The sequence below is a fragment of the Nelumbo lutea genome, chromosome 2, assembly GCF_056320005.1.
Source record: "Nelumbo lutea isolate HS-2025 chromosome 2, American lotus-T2T, whole genome shotgun sequence".
Lineage (NCBI taxonomy): Eukaryota > Viridiplantae > Streptophyta > Magnoliopsida > Proteales > Nelumbonaceae > Nelumbo > Nelumbo lutea.
In genome coordinates this window covers 74,439,150-74,460,006 of record NC_142685.1, presented here as the reverse complement: position 1 = coordinate 74,460,006, position 20,857 = coordinate 74,439,150, and the positions used below count along the sequence as shown (strand labels likewise).

Sequence of the window (20,857 nt, the reverse complement as noted above, 5' to 3'; positions counted from 1 at the left end):
GTGGGTATACACAGTCAAGTATTTACCTGATGGTAGTGTTGAGCGGTTGACAGCTTGGTTGGTTGCCAAGGGTTATTCACAGTTATATGGCATTGACTACACAGAGACTCTCTCCTATTGCCAAGATTGGTTCAGTTCATGTTTTGATCTCTCTAGCTTCTATGTATGATTGGCCTTTGTTTCAGCTTGTTATTAAGAATGGTTTTTTGCATGGGGATCTTCTTGAGGAGGTGTATATGGAGCAACCACCCGGGTTTGTTGCTTAGGGGGAGGATGGTAAAGTGTGTGATCTCAAAAAGCCATTTATGGACTTAAACAGTCCCCTCGTGCATGATTTGGCAGATTCAGTGAAGTAGTGAAGAAATTTGGCATGAATTAATGTCAGGTCGACCATTCAGTATTTAGCTATGATTCAGGTGCTGGGAAGATTTTGTTGGTGGTATATGTAGATGATATTGTTATTACTGGCAGTGACAAGTTTGGGATTGATAGGTTGAATACCGTTTTACCTGAACAGTTGTAGACAAAGAAGCTTGGTAAACTAAGATATTTCTTAGGGATAAAGGTAGCGAGGTTCAAGTATGGTATTAACTTGTGCCAGAGGAAATATGTCCTTGACCTACTGGACGAGACAGGGTTGTTGGGTGCCAAACCTGCTAAAACACCCATGGAATTGAATGTCAAGTTGAGTAGTGCCACAAGTGAGGAGTTTGAAGATCTAGGAATGTACAAAAGGTTGGTGGGTAAGCTAAACTACCTAACCATTACTCGGCCAAATATTTCATTTGCAGTTAGTGTGGTGTGTCAGTTTATGTAGAACCCTCGGGTTCCACATTAGGATGCAGTTTTAAGGATTGTAAGGTATTTGAAGGGAGCTCCTAGTCGTGGCTTGCTATAGAAGAGTGGAGGAAATCTTGAAATAGAAATGATACACTAATGCTGATTGGGCTGGTTTTGTATTTGACAAAAGGTCCACTGTAGGTTATTGTACCTTTCTTGGGGGTAACTTGGTGACATGGAGGAGTAAGAAACAAATAGTGGTGGCAAGAAGCAGTGCAGAAGATGAATACAGAGCCATGGCATATATAACTTGTGAACTAGTGTGGTTGAGAAATCTTCTACAGGAGATGGGGTACTCAATTGACACTCCAAGCTTTATTGTGACAACCAAGCTGCAGTCCACGTCTCCTCTAATCCAATTTTTCATGAAAGAACAAAACACATAGAAATTGATTGTCACTTTCATAGTTGTCAAGGCATTGCCTAGGTGACTAGGCACCCTTGGCTGGGCGCCTCGCCCAAACGCCTTAACTTTTAGCAACTAGGCAACAAAAATGACAAGGCAGGCGCCTTTTATAATATCATTTATATTGTTGTATTTTATTAATGTATGTGTTAATACATTTAATTATATGTTATATATACTTTGTTTTAATGTTTTACCATTGAAATTTAAAAGATCAAAGGGTTTTGAGAAGAGGAAAAGAAAGAAAGAAAAGAAAGACGAAAGAAAAAATAGAATAATAAAGTTCTTTTTTTCTATTCTCTCTCTCTCTCTAATTAAATAAAACAGAAACACCATCCTTGTTTTTTTTTTCTATTTTACTTTCCATCTTGAATATTTATCATATAAAGTTAATAACCTTCTTTAGCTACTAATTAATATGAATTTGTTCTATTAAATACTTATTATAGTGGTATTATTTTTGAAAATAATGAAATTAATATATGTAAAAGATTTTTATCTTTTAGATGTGATGATTTGCCACATTTTTAGAGGAAATTTAAGGTTCTTAATAAAGGGAGGTGCTATTTTTTCAATTAACATACATGCTGAATGGTATATAAGACTAGGAAACTAGTTTTATATTATAAAACTAGGTGACTAGGCAACTAGGTGCCCCAATGTCGCCCAAAATTGCCTAGACGCCTTTAAAACTATGGTCACTTTATGAGAGAGAAGGTTCTTAGTGGAGTGATAAGCACAGCATATGTTAACACAGGAAGCCAATGGGCAGATTTGTTCACCAAAGGGTTAAGTCGGGCAAGAGTGGACTACATATGTAACAAGCTGGGATTATATGATATATACTCACCAGCTTGGGGGGAGTGTTAGCGTCAATTATATAGGGGCAAATTAGTCTTTTTGTTTATGTTTAGTATGAGGTGTCATGTTAAGTGATGTGTCCCATACTTACGTAAGAGCGCAAGAGTCAATTTGTTTTAATATAGAAAACTAAAAATATAACTTGACCGACTAGAGTGTAGATTTTTCTCTCTATACCCTTAGTAAGTTGGCTACTACTAAAAGCACATAAAAAACTCGCCTAACAAAACATAAACTAATGGGCCTTGGGCCCAATAACTCTAACTAAACATTATGAACAAAAAAATGCTATCAGCCCAATCTCAACAAGTTCCAAGGTGACCATCTGTAAATGTCTCAAGTTTACATCTTCAAGCACTCTACCACATAGAGCTGCAGTCTGTTGGAAAATTGGTCTCAACCAAATGTAGAAAGGCAGACCCACCACTATATTATGAGCTTCCTCCATACAGACCCTATTAGACACTGGACAACAATTCTCCTGTTCTCCATAACCATAGACCCTATTTGACAACAGATGCCACTTCTCCACAACCACCATTTCTTGGTCTAATTGCAAGATCTTGAGCTGGATAGCATGAGGATGCGGGTTCAAGTTTGAGATGGCACCGTGAACGGGGAGATAAGGCAATAGTGTAGGTCTTCCTGAAAGATGGTGGATGATCTTAGGAAGGAGAAGGTAAGAAGGTAGGGTTGTAAGGAGTTGTAGGGAAGTTTTAATGAGGATTGGAGAAAGGGTTGAGATCATGGTCCGACAGAGGTCATGCAAGGAGATCAATAATGTATGTAATGGGTGCTTCTTCTCTTCTCTCTATTTTTAGAGGGTGTTGGGTCTTCCCTATTTATAGAGGAAGACTTCCTAATGGAATAGGAAATTATGTGGTGCAAAAGGAGTCTTTCTTCTATATAGGAAGGTCTTTTTAATTCGTTAATTTTTAGAGTGGACGATTCACGAGTAGGGTTTTGCCACGTGTCCACATGGAGGTAACAGGATCAGAGATTCCACTCTTTCCCTCGGAGTCTGCACATAAGAATGAGTTTAGCTACATCCCCACCTCTAGAAACTTCCTGACTTGTTTTGGTGTCTCTTTCGGAGTGTTAATGTGCTGGCAATTCATTGCAATTCTTTTGGCATATCATATTGTGCGCTGCAGTGCCCAGCTAAAAGGTTGTATGCTTGTCTTATGCTGCTCCGCTGCAGCGCTTCTGGCAAAGGGTCATCGCAACATGGAGGGCTACTACACTGAAGCACTGGTTCATAGAACATCAGTGAACTTGGTTTTGTGCTGCCACTGTGATTCAGCATGTCTCATCGTAAGTGTGATTGTATATCGTGTCTTAGGTATTCATGTGGAGCTGCGCTGTAGGGGACTTCTAGCTGTACGCCTGTCTGGGTATTTGTCAGTGCAGTTTGAATATGGGGGCCTAGGTTTGTGCTGTGACTTTGGTGCACTGTGGATACTTGTGTGTTTACAGCACAATGTCCATGTACTTACAGCCACTGTGTGCTAACAATAGGGTTGCAAGTCGAGGTACCCTATTTGAAGATTTAACACTGAACTGGCTTGGGTTTCTGGGACGAGCCCATTCAAATTTTGACAAAATCCCAACCCAAAAGTATTACCACATAGCCTTGGCCAATTGAAACTGCTGAAGTTGATATGCAATAGTAGTGTCAATTGAAACTGCTGAAGTTGATTCTCGATTGATCAAGCTGCCCCCAAAGTCCCTTTCTTTTCACATTGAACTAGAATTCAAGTTACTACATACTGTAGCTTGTCCCTTTGGATCGAATAGCAATCAATTTAGACTAATCTGCAACCATCAGAGCTTCTCCTGTTACAGGGGAATATCCAGTGCACCACCAAACACTGATAGATCCAAACATAGGAGATCAGAACTCCTAGAAAAGCTGATCTTATGTTTCAAAACCAAACAAGGGCAAAAGAGAAGTTATCCAACCGGAGGACATAATCCTAGGTTGAAACAGGGGTTCTTGCCTGCAGAAAGTACCCTCAAAGGAGCCCTAATACATCCCCGCCTCTAGAAACTTCCTGACTTGTTTTGGTCTCTCTTCCGGAGTGCTAATGCGCTGGCAATTCATTGCAATTCTTTTGGCATATCATATTGTTGCGCTGCAGTGCCCAGATAAAAGGTTGTATGCTTGTGTTATGCTGCTCCGCTGCAGAGCTTCTGGCGAAGGGTCATTGCAACATGGAGGGCTACTACACTGAAGCACTGGTTCATAGAACATCGGTGAACTTGGTTTTGTGCTGCCACTGTGATTCAGCATGTCTCATCGCAAGTGTGATTGTATATCGTGTCTTAGGTATTCATGTGGAGCTGCGCTGTAGGGGACTTCTAGCTGTACGCCTGTCTGGGTATTTGTCAGTGCAGTTTGAATATGGGGGCCTAGGTTTGTGCTTTGACATTGGTGCACTGTGGATACTTATGTGTGTTTACAGCACAATGTCCATGTACTTACAGCCACTATGTGCTAACAATAGGGGTGCAAGTCGAGGTACTCTATTTGAAGATTTAACACTGAACTGGCTTGGGTTTCTGGGACAAGCCCATTCAAATTTTGACAAAATCCCAACCTGAAAGTATTCCCACATAGCCTTGGCCAATTGAAACTGCTGAAGTTGATATGCAATAGTAGTGTCAATTGAAACTGCTGAAGTTGATTCTCGATCGATCAAGTTGCCCCCAAAGTCCCTTTCCTTTCACATTGAACTAGAATTCAAGTTACTACATACTGTAGCTTGTCCCTTTGGATCGAACAGCAATCAATTTAGACTAATCTGCAACCATCAGAGCTTTTCCTGTTACAGGGGAATATCCAGTGCACCACCAAACACTGATAGATCCAAACATAGGAGATCAGAACTCCTAGAAAAGCTGATTTTATGTTTCAAAATCAAACAAGGGCAAAAGAGAAGTTATCCAACTGGAGGACATAATCCTAGGTTGAAACAGGGGTTCTTGCCTCCAGAAAGTACCTTCAAAGGAGCCCTAATACACCTCCTTTCAAAGGGATAATCAAGCAGGCCTCCCAACAGTCCAAAAGCACTCAAATGGCAACGAATCCATATTCCCATGCCCAAACACTGCTGATTCAAAGAGAACAAACATGGAAGATTGGAACTGTCGTTGTTTAATTTCAATTTCAACCCTACCTGAATATTCAGGTTTTCAGCACTAAAAACCTTCAGAAAATTCCATAAAATGACTAATATTCTCACCAAAATACCTTTGGTTGAATCTTCATTCAATGCCTTTCAACAACACTTTGATTTGAAGACACCACTTGAATTGATTGACTGCTAGGAAACACACAACCTGACAGAACTCGAGCTAGCAGTGGACAATCTTGGCCCTTGTGATTCATACAAAAGATCAGATTTCCATGGCTGGGATACCATGTCAATTTCCATTATATCAAGCTTGAGTGGAGGGGTAAAAGATGAAGGTGTGTATTTGAATGAATGTTCCCACCACTTGAATAGTGCAACATATTTACAATTACATAATTGACCCTGATTATGTGGACATAACAAACTTACACGATTCTTTATATATACAACCTATTATATTACAATGAGACCAAGCACAATCAATCAGTAAAATTCAAGAGATAAACTCTTTACACAAACAACCCCTGGGTTTCTTTTGTTATACGCTGCTAAATTATGAACTATGCATTGGTAATGATATTTGATATTACTTGTTAGTAATTGTTTAATCTTTTCATGTTTTACAGTCACTTGCAGTGGTTACTCTTGGCGACAGACAAATGGCTCAGAGGATAGACAACCTCGTAGATGTAGATGAATTGAAGAGATTCTACCTTCAGGTGCACTCTATAATTTGGAAGTATGAGTTTAGTAAGAGATTATTGTAAACTTTTTTCTCAGTGGTAAGCAGATATAGTTATTTATGTGAAAGAAAGATGTAGCTTCAGGCTCTATCATATAAGATGTTGTCATTTTTTCCTTTCTAATATTTTTGTTTTCTGGTTTTTACAAATTTTCTTGATGCTTTAAATTAAATTGATAATTTTACCATTTTTCTTGTCCTTTAGTTGCTTTGTCCAAACTCCCAAATGAAATAGTTGGGATTTGTGAAACTAGAAATATTAACTTTAGGATTTGTTGATTAAGCTTATCAACATGGCTATTTGAACTTTGAAATTATTGCACTATCAGCTCCTGGTTAGACTGAGGATAGCACATCGATTCTCAGATAGGTTATTGTGTAAGATTAGGTTTGTGCTTTCATAGAATTGCTAACCTGAATTTTTATGGGTGCTACATATGTAGGCCAGTGGAGCTTTTAGAGATCATGGTGATCATTTCATCATGGTGTGCTCTGTTGCCATCAGCTTTGGTGACCCTGCATATGTAGTTGACTGTCCCATATTGCTGAGTGAGTCTTAGTTAGGAAGTGACTTTCTTATATATTTGGAGATTGATCAAAAAGATTGGTTGTTTGGAAAAAAAAAAAAAAAAGCCTGGGCTTTTGCAGGCTTCCTGCACTTGACACATTACTGTGGGTGAGGAGTAAAAGAGTATTTGCAACTATTATTCTTTTAGCCAAAAGTACAATCAAGGAACTGAATGGGGTAATGTATCATTCACAGGAGCCTCACAAACAGCCAAACCTTTCACAGAGATTGAAAATGTTGGTAAGATTAGGAATCCATTGGTATTGTTGGAGGCATTTCCTGTAGGTTAATTCCTGTGCTTTTTGTTGTTGAAGACAATACTGTAAAGTGGGTAACTGTGCATTGGAAGCCAAGTCAACTAGTTGAAGTTTTATCAGTGCGTGGAGGACTGAATATTTCATTATTTAGTTATTTTGTGTACTAAAAGACAAAGAATTAAGTCATTCAGTTCATCCATTTCAGCCATTATCAAACAACCCCTGCATTATTGTTGGGAAGTTCTTTTTCTGCAAAAAGAAATATGGTTGTTTCAATTTTCTGATTAATTTGTTTTTGAAAATTTGAATCTAAATTGTTTACTTTAAAATTTTAAGCAAAATCTGATTATTAAAAGGATTCTTTGATTTAATTGTTCAGTATTCCTTTCCACCATCATGTGTTGGAGAAGTTGGGCGCATGGGAGCACCCAGTAGAAGAGAAATTGGTCATGGAATGCTTGCAGAAAGAGCACTTGAACCCATTTTGCCTTCTGGAGAGGATTTTCCTTACACTGTACGTGTTGAAAGTACCATCACTGAAAGCAATGGTTCTTCAAGGTGAAATTTCTCGATTTGTATTATATGATTATATTTGAGTGTAATCCAAAGTACACGATCTTTTTCAAACATTTTCATTCATTAGTACAGCCTGTACAGGGACAATTCCCTTCTTCCCTTTTCTCAACTGTGCCAGGTCATTTTTGTATAGCTATATTTTAGTTTTTTTTTTATGAATTATAGCTATATTTTAGTTAACAATTAAGTTTTATGAACTAGAACAGTATGGCATCTGTTTGTGGGGGCTGCTTAGCTTTGCAAGATGCTGGGGTTCCTGTGAAGTGCTCTGTTGCTGGGATTGCAATGGGTATGGTTTTGGACACAAAAGAATTTGGAGGAGATGGATCACCACTTATTCTCTCTGACATTACTGGATCTGAAGATGCTTCTGGTGATATGGATTTTAAGGTTTGGCAGTAGAGGGGTACTTCATTTTTTCTATTCTCACTATTAGCATTGATTTGATGATAGAACTTAAATAGATATCTTAGTTTTAAACTACACTTTTAATGGTGCAGGTTGCTGGAAATGGGAATGGTATAACTGCATTTCAGATGGACATAAAGGTCATTTATGAGATGCTTATCTAGGCCAAAATTATTCAGGAAGTACTTTATATTGTGATGCTTGATTGATCCTGATCCTATGGGCAAATTTTATAAGTGACAATATTGATCACACAACAACAATGTCTTAACATTTGAACCAAGCAGTTATCATATATCATTATAATCTTCAAATAAGTTAAACTTAATAATTAAAATAACACAAACAATAAATAGACCTAGCACCCAACATGCCATCAAGAAGCAACATCCACAAATATTCAGTGCTAAGATTTGATCCCTTCTTTAAGTGTTTTTTTTAACAGTATCATTATCAATTACATCTTCATGGTTGGGGATGTTCTGATTGGCTCATATGAAATCATTCTCATGGCCCTAAAAAATTAATATCAGTATATGTTTTTTATCATGTGCAATTATAGTGATAAGAGAAAAAAATGGGCCATAGATGTGTCACTCCTGTTGGACATTTGTCAAACCATCATCCATAAATATACCATGTGCAATTAGTTTGGGGTTTAGGAGGACTGCCTGTTATTCACTTTTGAGCCCATATTCATGGAAAAGAAAATCTTGGTCCAATTAGTGTGGGGTTTATGACAATTTCTAAATTAGGAAACTGAAATGTTATCAAGAAAAGCTCCAATACATTGTTGCAGTAGGGTTGATATGGACTGTGGGATTCAACAAGTGGCTAATGTAGAGGGTACCCTATCTTTTAAACAGTCAGGGATGATTATAGGACTCCTCCATGTGGCTTAGAATTGAGTATGTTGTATAAGGATTCTCCATACATGTCCCAGTTAGGGAACCTTTTTTCTATGTATGTATTTATGTGTTATTGTGGTTGTTGACATCCCTTATGACAGGTTGGAGGAATTACGTTACCCATCATGAAAGAAGCTCTTCTTCAAGCAAAAGATGGACGGAAGCATGTTCTTGGTAGGCTTTTGTAGCTGTCCTTGAATCCACCATCCTTACAATGTATAGAATAGAGATCAATAATACTAAAAGTAGAATCAATGCCCAAAGCAATCAGCAAGTTGACTTCATAGGTGTTATCATTGATCTTCTTAAAAGTGTTGAAAGGCCTGACCTTCCTCCTAAGCTTAGAATAGGTTCTTACTGAAATCTTTCCTTACATAAGTACATTAATGCCAAATCACCTTAATTTAAGGTTTGCAACCTCCTTATCTTATTGAAATAGGTTCTATACTTGACATTAGACTCCTTGATCTTCAAATGGATGCCCTCATGAAGTTTGGACATCTGATCCGCTATATTCTTTTCTTTAATATACTTTTTTTACAGATTTATCAAAAAAATTACTTTTTTTACAGATTAGGAAAATGGAAGCAAATCTTAAAGTTCTGTGTGCTACCTTCCATAAATGGCCTCCACAGTACAATTCCTTGAGTAATTAAAAGAAAATTCAGCTTAAGCAATAACAACCACTCATTGCTTTAAATGCTCTTCTTCTAAACTTGTAATCTCTATCATAGGCAATAGACTTAGAAATCCCCAAAACAGTTTCTAGTCTATTAAAAAATGGCACTTTTCCTGGTCTGTAGAGTTGCTCTTGGTGTGGAATCTCTACAACTTCCTTTATGTGCTGTATGGGCCTCCTAAAGGGTTTCATATTATAATGTCATCAAAATATACAACTACAAACCTCCCAATGAATAGTTTCAGAACTTGGTTTATCAAATGCGTGAAAGTACTAGGACTGTTAGATAAAATTTGAGGCATCAATAAAAAAATCTTCACTGCTTCACTAACCAAAATAACCTACTTTAATCTGGTCAGCATGATATTTGGAGGGTCACTTTCACAATTTTTAAGCTTTTATATCATTTACATGAACAGTCTTATCCTTCATGTTTCTCTTAGCATTCTGAGATTTGGTCAAGGATTGATGAAAAGCATTTGCATTGCTTCTGAACCAGAAATGTCAGAGTTTTTCAAGATTCAAATGAAAATTATTATTCCACGATATGATTGAACTTCGAAGAAGGTGCACACATCCAGGAAGAACCACTTAGTTGACCTTAATTACATGTTATAACCATTTATACCTAAGTGATCTTTTTAAAAGTCTTAATTACTTGCATTGATCTATTTCCTGGATCAAATGAACTTTAGTAATTACCGAGGATTGATTATAATTGTTTATAATATTTTTAATTTTGCATTCAATATTTGTTAGTTCAAAGATCAAATGGCTTTGTGTTTCTTTATTCAGATGAAATGTTGAAGTGCTCACCTCCTCCTTCAATGAAGCTCTCCAAGTATGCTCCATTGATTCATATTATGAAGGTCAGTTTACATGCTGAATAACTCATTGCTACAGTGGTTAAAAGTCATAAATGCAGAATTTTTCTATTCCCATATTACATTGTTATGTTTATTTTTCTAGGTCAAGCCAGAGAAAGTTAACGTTATTATTGGTTCTGGGGGGAAGAAGGTCAAAAGTATCATTGAAGAGACGGGGGTAGAAGCTATTGATACACAGGATGATGGAATAGTAAGCATTGGACCTAGAGTTGATATTTTCTTCCTTCCTAGTTGATATTTCATTTCATTATTTTATTTATGTTACTATGGCTTTGACAGGTTAAAATTACTGCAAAGGACCTTTCAAGTTTAGAGAAATCTAAAGCCATCATTGCTAATTTGACGATGGTTCCTACAATTGGTGATATTTATAGGTATTTTTTTTTCAACCATACTGTTTTGTAGGAAAGAAATGTTTGCCCAAAAGCCTACTTCTGGTCATCATTCTGTAAGGATGAAATAGATATATCCATCTCTACAATCTTGTCCATGGTTGTACACTGTTATTACATTCAGCCCATGGTGCCACTTGTGGTTTATTGTCAAAATGAAGAAGAAAAAAAAGAAGAAAATGGAAGTGAAAGAAGAGGAGAAAGAATAAGTTTTGTGTGAAGAAGAGAATTGTTTATTAGTTTTTGATTTTCCAAATGATGAAATCCATCCCTTTTATATTAATATGTGGAAAAAACCGAAGTGCACTTAATTAGGCAAGCATATAAGTTGCCCTTCTAATATTCTAGTACTCCCCCTTAAGCTGAGAATGGATATTTGATGAGATACCAGTTTACAGCTGTGACTATTATTATGTATTTCTGATTATGGCAACTACTTAGATTTTTTTTTTTTTGCTGATATAGTGATTTCTTTATATATGGGTGGGTTGGAGTATTTTTGTCATGTCATTTACCATAGGAAGTGCTTCAGTAAATGACCCTTTATTATAAATTGACAAGACAGTAACAGCAGATAGATTATTTTTCTGTTCTATTCTTTTGAGAGCACATCTGCTGCAAATTTGGTTGCAGCATTCCCTTGCAACCCCTGAATGAAACATGGACACACCAGCGATTGAAATTATAAAAGAAAAACGAGAAAACAAAACCAGTTCATGTACCCCCTTTCAATCTAATCAAATATTCAAGATAATATTTGGCATCAAGTTATAGTTTCTAGCAAGATATGGTGTTGTCAACTTCAGCTTCTTCATCTCCAGCATGATACAAATGGAGATCAACAACATCAAAATCCGAAAAATAGAAAACTAAGTAATACTCATTTGCTAGAGGTATTAAAAAAAAAAAAAGCATCTCAAATCATTCCTTACTACATAGAACTTGACCATTATATCTTAATTTGGCATTTCATTGGTCAGAGAGCTGTTCAGTTTTTTAGTGTATTGGTAGCATAGTGATATTACAATATCTAGAATTCTGTTTTTAACTCTTTAATATTTTTAAGCAGGAACTGCGAGATCAAATCAATAGCACCCTATGGAGTCTTTGTTGAGATAGCACCTGGGCGTGAGGTATGTGTTTCATCCTCTAATGGCTTAAGCATGAATCTGTTTATACATCAACCTTGTTTGCTATTTGTTTGCACTTTGCATCACTTCTACACTTTTGATACAATCAAGGAAACCTTGATTCCTTTTTCTAGATAATTCATTTCTAAATCAGTGCTTTTCCTGAATGTTACAATCATTGAGGTAACGTTTTATTTCCTTGGAGGTTTAAACAAGTTGTGCTGTTCTACTTGACTGATAACATTTAATCTGTTTGTGTGCTTATGCATGTGTGTATGTGTGTCCTGCTCACATGAATTTACATGCATGTGCCTGTCTGGCTCTTTCTATTTCTCCCTGTATTGATACTACAGCTGCATTTGGTTGCAGTGCAAATTTATTTTCACTGATGCAAAACTATGGTAGTGCAAATGATTTTGATGCAAATTCTGATTTATTTTTGTTTCAAATTTTACCTTATTTTGTTTCATTGCAGTACAATGAAGCAAAATAAGACCTGAAGCAGAATAGATAATACCCCAAACAAAATTAAACCAGACTCTGCATTCTTTCATTTGCACTCCCATGCATTTGTACTAGTGCATATAAAATTGAACTGCACTCCCAAAGGCAGCATACATTGATCTTTTCCTATGGTTCTTTCTGTGACATTGTTAATTTGTTAGCCATCACAATCTTATTACACTACGGAGGCTCATATTTATGATTTAAGTTCTACAAAGTCCTTTTGTGTTTATGTGTTTACATGTGTGTGCACAATGTGTGTGTAACTGTGTATTCTGTTGGTTTCTGGTTTTAGCTTTCCTGTCAAGGTATAATAATCCTAGTGATCTACAGGGACTCTGTCACATTAGTGAACTAAGTTACGATTGGCTGGCAAAAGCTGAAGATGTAAGTCTCCATTCTTTCTCTTCCATTAAAGTCATATGAAGATCATGGTGGAGTAATTTTGCATTTTTATGTCATTTGCAGGTTTTTAAAGTTGGAGATCGCATGGATGTCAAACTTATAGAGGTTAGGAAAACCTAGTCAGATTTGTTGCTTCTATAGTTCTACCTTATTCATTTGAGAGCTTTTGTGGATGGGGACAGAAGCCTAAGACAATAATTCAGGGGTTAAACTTTATACGGTTAGAACTGGACTTGATTGGATGATCCCACCAATCTAGTTTTGCCTGGAAGTATAACCTAGCTACCACAAATATAGTGGTGGGTCCTGAACTTTCTGTATGGTGTCATGTCTATGGTGTAGTTAAGGCTGTATTTGGATCATGGCAAAAACAGAATGGATGGGAAGAGGGCACTGATTTTTTCTGTATTCTGCTCTGTATAGCATAAATCAGTAATTTGTGGACATCTGCTAATCAAAACACAACCTAATCTCTTGCTCTTTCAGAACTCCAAATTCAGGTCCTCCCTACTTCAAAAATAAATAAATAAATAAAATAAAGTCCAATAGTACAACATTATATAGAAATAAGTTTATTTATCATCATAGTTGAGTGGTCAGGTTGGCCTAATCATTTAACTAATTCATGTGTTACATGTGTTATTATCATTATAGGTTTCATAAACAATTGGCTTTCCCCTTTTAATAGTCTTTTATTGTCCCTGCATTTGCATTCCCAGACTACAAGCTTCTTTCTCATAGTTGTGATCATGTTATCAGATTAATGAAAAGGGGCAGCTTCGCCTGAGCCGTCGTGCACTACTTCCTGATCCAAATCCAGAGAAACCCAGCGGTAAACAGCGAACAAGTGGCCCCACCAAGGAAAATGCATCTTCACAAACTTCTCCTGATAAGGCTACAACCAAAAAAATTGGTGGGACAGCAAAGAGTACACTGATAGAAGATGGCATACAGCAGCCCCAGGAAAGGGGCGCCCCTCTAAAGGTGACGAACCCTTCCAAGAGAAATACTTCTGCACAGGTTGACGTGGTCCCTGAGGAAAAGGTTCTCAAGAGATTAGTTAGTTCTGCCACAGATAGCCCCTCTTTGAACAAAGACAAGCAGAAGAAGAGCAACAGTAAATCTGTTAGTAGTGTTGCTGGTAAAGATGGAACTGATTTAGTAAAGGGAGAGGCTAATATTGGGTAATAAGTTTGTTGATGCTTTTCATAGTGCAAAAAATTATCTTGAAGATTGAAGCGAAAGAAACCACTGGGAGGTCTCCCTGTACTAACAGGAGTTAAGGTATGGACCCTGATTCACTCATGTAATTTCTCCCAAACTGATGAGTTCTTTTCCTGGTTTCTCTTATCTCTTACAATCGCAGCTATTAATTGATGACAGAGAACATGGTATTATAACAGACTATCTGTCATAGATCTATTTGCTTATTAAATCCTTTGTGCTTTCTTCTGTTTGTTCTTACACACACAAAAAAAAAAAAAAACAAGGATAAAACACCCTGTGCTGATCTATCACATAGAAAACCTCTTTATTTTATCATTTTCTTTGGTTGTGGGACCAAGAATTATTCTTTGTCTGGTTCAACCATGCTACGAAGATCTATGGGCTTTCCTTGTGCTGACCTGAGATGTTCAGATGGTGTTGGTTCATAGTGCAGTAGTGATTTTTTATAAGTGTTAGAATATAAGTCGTAAGGGTATTATTGGAAGTTTCTTTAATTAGACAGATCTGTCATTATATGTTTGTATAAGGTCATTTTTTTCCTTTCTTATTTTTAGTTGGAAAGCAGGCAGCAATAATTCTTGAACAGACAAAGTGCAAAATATAAGGACAAAACTAATCAGAACAGATAAGAAGAAATATGAAGAAAGAAGAAGAAACAGAAAAGAAAGTGTTTAAGGATGAACTAAATGTGGAGCTTAACTGCAGTCATGTCATGCTTTATACAAACTGATTATAATAAAGAATGGAATGGCAATACTGCCTCTCGTAGGCAGCAGCAATATAAAAGAAATAAAGGAAGGCCCAATAAGCCTATTTTACACAATCAGTCTATAAACAGGTAAGTGATAAAGAATGCCCAATAACAAGAGACAACCCAAGTTGAGCATATATTGTCAATCATGCCAAGCTTGCCAAGTGCATTCTGCAATGAAAACTTTTGAACTCCTTTTGTAAGGATGTCTGCAAATTTCTGATCAGCCTTATCAAATGGAGGGCACATATCTCCTACTAAAACTTTCTCCCTTATAAAGTGTCAATCAACTTCCATATGCTTTGTCTTGTCATGTTGCACTAGGTTGTAGGCAATATTGATTGCAGCTTGATTATCACAGAAGAGCATTATGGCTTCTATACTACTATCTTCAACTCCTCAAGAAATGAACTTAACCATATAGCTTGAGACACCCTATGAGCTATAGCTACTGGAGGAGAAATTCCATTTTTAGAGGTTTGACTATCCCTTTTGTCTTTTTGTTGACAACAGTCTTCCAACATCCTTCATCTTCCGATGTAGAGGAATCATCAAAATACAAAATGCCCAGTTCCTAATCAATTTATATAATGAGGGGATAGTTGGACATTCTTCTTATACAAGAGATATAATGTTTATAGTTGTAGTAGTCTCTTTTGTAGGAGGTTCTGCTATTTCAACTTCCCTTTTATTTATCATGCTTGGATGATATCTTTGTGGAGAAAGAACACTTTTATGGGATGTGAACATTCTATGATAAGGACAATATTTTGGATCTTTTGGCTTATTGATGTTACTTGGTCATTTTGGGGAAGGGAAAAAGAGCATTAAGTAGTCCATGGGGAAGGGATACTGATCCCTGACCAAAAATGGTGGAGAAGGATCCATTAGCCAGTCCACTTTATCCCTACTAGAGAGAAGAGTGTAAAACTGAAACAAAATCAGATCAGACATACCGGTCATATGGTTAGAAGCCCCTAAGTTAATGATCCAAGGGATATGAAGAACTAAGGTAGACATATGAAATGCAAAACCACTTTTACCTGATGTAACACAAATGAGGTAGGAGTAGGAAGTGAATTATCCATTTGCCGAAGGGTCCTACCATATATCTCCAGGTGATCACAAAAGGAGTTCATAGTGTCTTCCCTAGTGTCAAAGCCAAGGGAGCGCTCTTGAGAGGAACTAGAGGTCTTGCTATTTGCCTAAGATTCTTACATAGCCAGATTTGTAGAATTATACCTCTTCTGAGTAGTTCTCTTAGAGATGTCTTGATTCTTGGTAGCCCACTTGGGCTTTTCGGTAAGTTCCCAACAAGTATCTTAGGTATTGTCTAGACCTTTGGCAATGAGTACACCAAAGTATGTCCTTATCATCAACTTTCTTGGATTCTTCACTCGAGAACTGCCCCCCTTAGCAGCTAAATCAATCGGTTGCTCCCCTTTAGAAGCATTCATCAGATTTCTTCTGCTTTCCTAAAATTAAACTAGAGCATAATATTATGTGGACTGATTTAAGCCCAAAAAGGCCAAACCTTGATAGGTTATTTGGTGCAAAAGGAAAATCTTGAATTGGTCCAAAAGGAGAAATTGAAATTTCCATGGAGAAACAATTTCTCCTAGGATTGATCAATCAAAATTTGATGTCCAGATCAAAGTAGGAATGTTACCTGATGTGGATACCACAATTGTAGTTCCCAAAATGGTGATTCACACCCAAAAACCAAGCTGAAGATGGCACAACCCCAATTGCAAGAACTTGATCTAGTCCTTTTGTGTGAATCGTTGTACACTCTTTATCTGCTATTGATGCAGCTGTTAATCACTTGAGAACTATGTGTTTTACTGGAAAATTCAGTGGGAAAAGAGGGAAATGGCTCTCCTTTCAGCTTTGGTCGGACTAGGGTATGGTGGTAGAAAGTTTGGTGATAATCTCTCTCACAACTCTCCTATTCTCTATTATATATCGAGCTGGACTCTTGGAGTCTACAAGGAGTTTCCAAAATCAGACTTTAACTGAACTAGAAGTTTCTAATTGGAAACAATTCTAATTCTATTAGAATCAATTGAAAAACCAAACCCTTTCCAATTCAACCCAAACTATGCAACTATCCTATTTCCTAGTCAAACTAGGCATGGGACTAAGCAAACTAGCCTTATTGTAATTGCATCAAACTCTCGAGTTGTTTCTGTTCACACCATTAACTAGTCAACTTGATCTGATCCTTGTGTGGTGTGAAACCTACCAAGTCCTCACATTAAATCATGTGGGAATTCACTAATTCACATTAAATCATGCAGTGTGAAACTTTTTTGGACTAAAATTATCCTCTATTTCTTTGTTTGAGAAAGGGTTTAAAAGTCATTTTATTATAGCTTTAGTGCCAGCTTTAATGGCTACTAAAATGGTCATATTTGTGTATTTAATCCATCTCTAATTGTAAGGGTTGAAAATGTAACTTCAATTATTACTTTCCATATCATTTAGTCCCCTCTCATTATGTCTTATACTTAACGTATCAAATCCCATTCTTCTTATTAAATCCTATATTTTTAAGTTATTTTTCACTAATAAATGCTACTAATTATATCTATGTCTATTTTTAACAATATAAACCCATATATTTTAAAACCAACCTAACATCAAAACCATTCTTTATCCAAGTGGTGGTTAAGCAATTCAACCATCTGAATCAAATTGATCAACCTATGAAGTAATAGTTAGGTAATAAATTTTTTAAAATAGAAATAAATATAGAAAATTACAAAAAAAAATGTAGAAAAATAGACACATTTATGATATTTTTATTAATCAAATTAAAAAATATAAGTGTAATAAACAAGAATTATTTGTATTGATAATGAAAATGAAATACATAATTTAGAAGTGGCCAAAAATGAATATAAAAATTAACAATAAATAGTTCAACTTTTTGGTTAAATGTGTTAACTTTTAATGTCATAAATAAATAATAAAAAATAATCAAATATAAAAATACAAAATGAAAAATACATAAATTTTGCAAAAAAAAGCATATAGGCACATGTATAGTATCTTATATTTATCATATTAAACAAAAAGTAAGTGTGACATATCAGAATTATTTTTACACAAAAATACTAAAAATATTATAGAAAAATTGAACACATCTATAATTTTATATTTGCACCACTATTAAAAATATGAATAAGATTGTGGAACCTTCTTTTGACTAAAATCAAGGTTTTAAAAACCGACCCGGAAACAGAACCGCTTTGACTTCCAATTTTTGGGTCAATGGTTCAATCGTCCAGTTTGAGAGGGTCAAACCAGTAAGGTGCAAAATATAATGTAACATTTTATTTTGACCATTAGATTAGAATTAGGTTAAAGTCCACCGTATATATACATTATTATGAGAGGGGAGTGTGAGATTTTGAGAAGGAGGCGGTTGGTTAAAGCTGAAAAGTGAGAAAGAAGAAGGGAAGGAAGCATCGTTGGAGGTGGTTGTCACCATGTTCATCATGTGTTGTTGTAGAACTATTTGCCCTGAGAAGAAAGAAGAAGAAGAGGAGGAAGTGCAAACTATTTGCCCTCTTCTTACATCTCTCTAAATTTCTCTCAGATCCCAAATTGTTTGCTTCATTGGTGTATCTCAGATTTCTAATATAAGATCGATGTTTAATCACCCATCTCTTGCATCGGTTTTTCAATTTCTTCATTGGAGTTACAACTTTTATATTGTTACAACTTGAAAAGAATCACAAAAGTGATAAAACTCAAAATCAAAATGGAAAAACTAAAAATCCTAACTATTTTGGCCATTGGGAATAACCAAACAAGATTATGAGATATGAAAGATTCTTTTTTCATTTTTTATTTTCTAATTTTTATTTTAAAATAAATAAAATTTTCGAATTAGTTTGAAAGCAACCCGAGAACCGTTTATCAGGTTGAACATTTTAATGGTTAAACCATCCTAGTCAGTTGCTCTCTAACCATTTCAACGGCTTTTTGTAAAATAACAGTTCGGAGCCAAAACAGAACCGATGACCTGAGCGGTTCCCGTGCCAAATGGTTTGGCCATCCAGTTTAGTCCGGTTTTTAAAGCAGTTACTAAAATACTCATTTTTTAATTTAGTCCTTATTTAATTGTAAGGTTTAAATTGAAAATTGAACTAATACTTTTCATCCCATTCAATTCCCTCTATTTAAATCTTACATTTTTTTGGTAAATGAACAAAAGAAAAAAGGTACACCAAAAAGATAAAACACTACAAAAAGAAGAATCTAGCCAAGCAGGTAGGCCTGTCAATGATACTTGAAACTTCATAGTTAGATTTGGATTTTGCAATATGTATCTGATTAATAATAAAAAACAAAAAATAAAAAACACAAAGTTTATAGAAAATTTTGGATATATTATTACTATAATTATCATAATCTAAAATAGTCACGTGCGAAGCACATGTACACTTACTAGTTTATATAAATGGTTGAAAAGCCTATCGTCCTATTTAGTTACTTTGCAAAAACAAAGAATATTATTCAGTTTAATCCTTTTAGAAGGTAGGAGTCCATTCAAGCATTTGAAGATAGAAATAAAGAGAATTCTGCTGTCTACCTACAAATTTCAAGTCTACTCTTTTCTCTTTTTTAATCGGGATTTCAGGGAAGCCCATAATAAAAGTTTCATGGTTTTGATCGAGGATAAGAACCATCCTTTTATTGGTCTTAATTATATTTCTTTACAGAATGTGCAGTTAAACATTTATTGGACATTACACTGCTCACTTAAAAATTCATTTCTACAGGACAGAGTACTTCATCTTTCTATTTTACGTGCTGCTTATGTCTTCATGCATTTAGAGCCAGGCTTGTGGAGAATGCATTATTAGCCTTAAACAGGAGGAATGCAATTCCTGTAAGCTGCTTAACTTGTAGAGAACGCTGAAGAGATCCAATAGCTTGGGCTCTTTTTAAAGGATGATTGTACATTATACCACCAGGAACATTCCCATTTTTTCTCCTGGGATCAAAAGGAATAATCTGCTCAACATTATGTTTTGGTTCTGGCATTTGTCTCCATTTTTTGATATTTTTATGTTTTATAAAAATGGAATTGGCCTTCTTTCTGTATGTTATTTTCCTAAATATCAACCCTCAATCTTTCTTATTCATTAATTTCTTAATTATTTCTAAAGTGGTTGTAATCATTTCACTTTGCGAATTTACTGAGTTACTTTTGTATTCATTGTTTTTTTTTTCTTTTTTCAAAGAATTATTTTACCTTGAATGGTTGCGGAATTACTCAACATAACTAGTACTAATGGTGTCTTGGTATTAGCTGACTCTCAAAATGAATATGTAATTTATAGACTAGATACTAACTAGTGATGCCCACAGGGTTTGGAAGGAATCCGGATTTAGTGCGAACACAAGTGTGTAAACCTGCACCCTATGTACAGAACAGTGGTGTGTTCATTCGTGATTGATTACCAGGTTGTCACATTTGTGTTCATAGAAAATCCTGTACGACTTGGGATACTATTTATTGACCTTATTAAAATTGTTGGTTCCAAACCAAAATTGAAATGTTTATGATCTTCCTTGTCCTAGAGTTGAAAAAACAGGAAAAAAAAGGATAAAACTCATAAAGGTCCTGTTTATGGACTACAAGGATATAATGTAGCTTATGAAATATTTTGGGGTGCCTTGGGTTAAGATATTAGAATCTGAAATGGCAAAACCCGATTTTCATTTTTGGCATGTCATATATGTTGCGACAGGGCGCACTTGGTTAGGTCAATTCAATTCTCTTCTGTACGAAACCCTAGACTTGGGTGTTCGCATATTTGCATTGTATTGTGTTGATGAAGAAAATAAGCATGAAACCCTATACTTGAACTTACCAATTGGGTTTTGAGCCATAGAAATCCAAATTAAAAAAAGAACCATAGACAGATTTTGAAGAAAGTGTCTTTCAAAAATGGCAGATGATGCGAGGAGAGAAGTATACATGAGTGGATAAGACAAAATAACGAACCAGAGGAGAGGGAGAGAGATGAAATTGGTATTTAAAAAAGAAAACAAAGGCTCAGTTTGGAAGGAGTACAAATACAAATATATACAGTACAAATACATGCAAAACAATACAAAATACAAGGTTTTGTATTATACATATTTGTATTTGTACTGGT

General features: G+C 35.7%; 1 protein-coding gene across 3 annotated transcripts in view; it reads left to right on the top strand.

Annotated features, from left to right (window-relative positions):
* RIF10 (polyribonucleotide nucleotidyltransferase) overlaps positions 1-19,873 on the top strand; it is a 139,474-nt gene extending 119,601 nt beyond the window's left edge. For all 3 annotated transcript variants that reach the window (XM_088972033.1, XM_088972032.1, XM_088972034.1), the window contains 13 exons: positions 5,871-5,963; positions 7,191-7,369; positions 7,594-7,777; positions 7,888-7,935; positions 8,805-8,877; positions 10,178-10,251; positions 10,352-10,459; positions 10,549-10,643; positions 11,731-11,794; positions 12,629-12,682; positions 12,764-12,805; positions 13,460-13,984; positions 19,472-19,873. In XM_088972033.1, coding sequence (XP_088828159.1) covers positions 5,871-5,963; positions 7,191-7,369; positions 7,594-7,777; positions 7,888-7,935; positions 8,805-8,877; positions 10,178-10,251; positions 10,352-10,459; positions 10,549-10,643; positions 11,731-11,794; positions 12,629-12,682; positions 12,764-12,805; positions 13,460-13,888 — 1,443 coding nt within the window. In that variant the 3' untranslated portion in view covers positions 13,889-13,984; positions 19,472-19,873. The remainder of the gene's footprint in view (positions 1-5,870; positions 5,964-7,190; positions 7,370-7,593; positions 7,778-7,887; positions 7,936-8,804; positions 8,878-10,177; positions 10,252-10,351; positions 10,460-10,548; positions 10,644-11,730; positions 11,795-12,628; positions 12,683-12,763; positions 12,806-13,459; positions 13,985-19,471) is intronic.
* Positions 19,874-20,857: the final 984 nt, after the last annotated feature.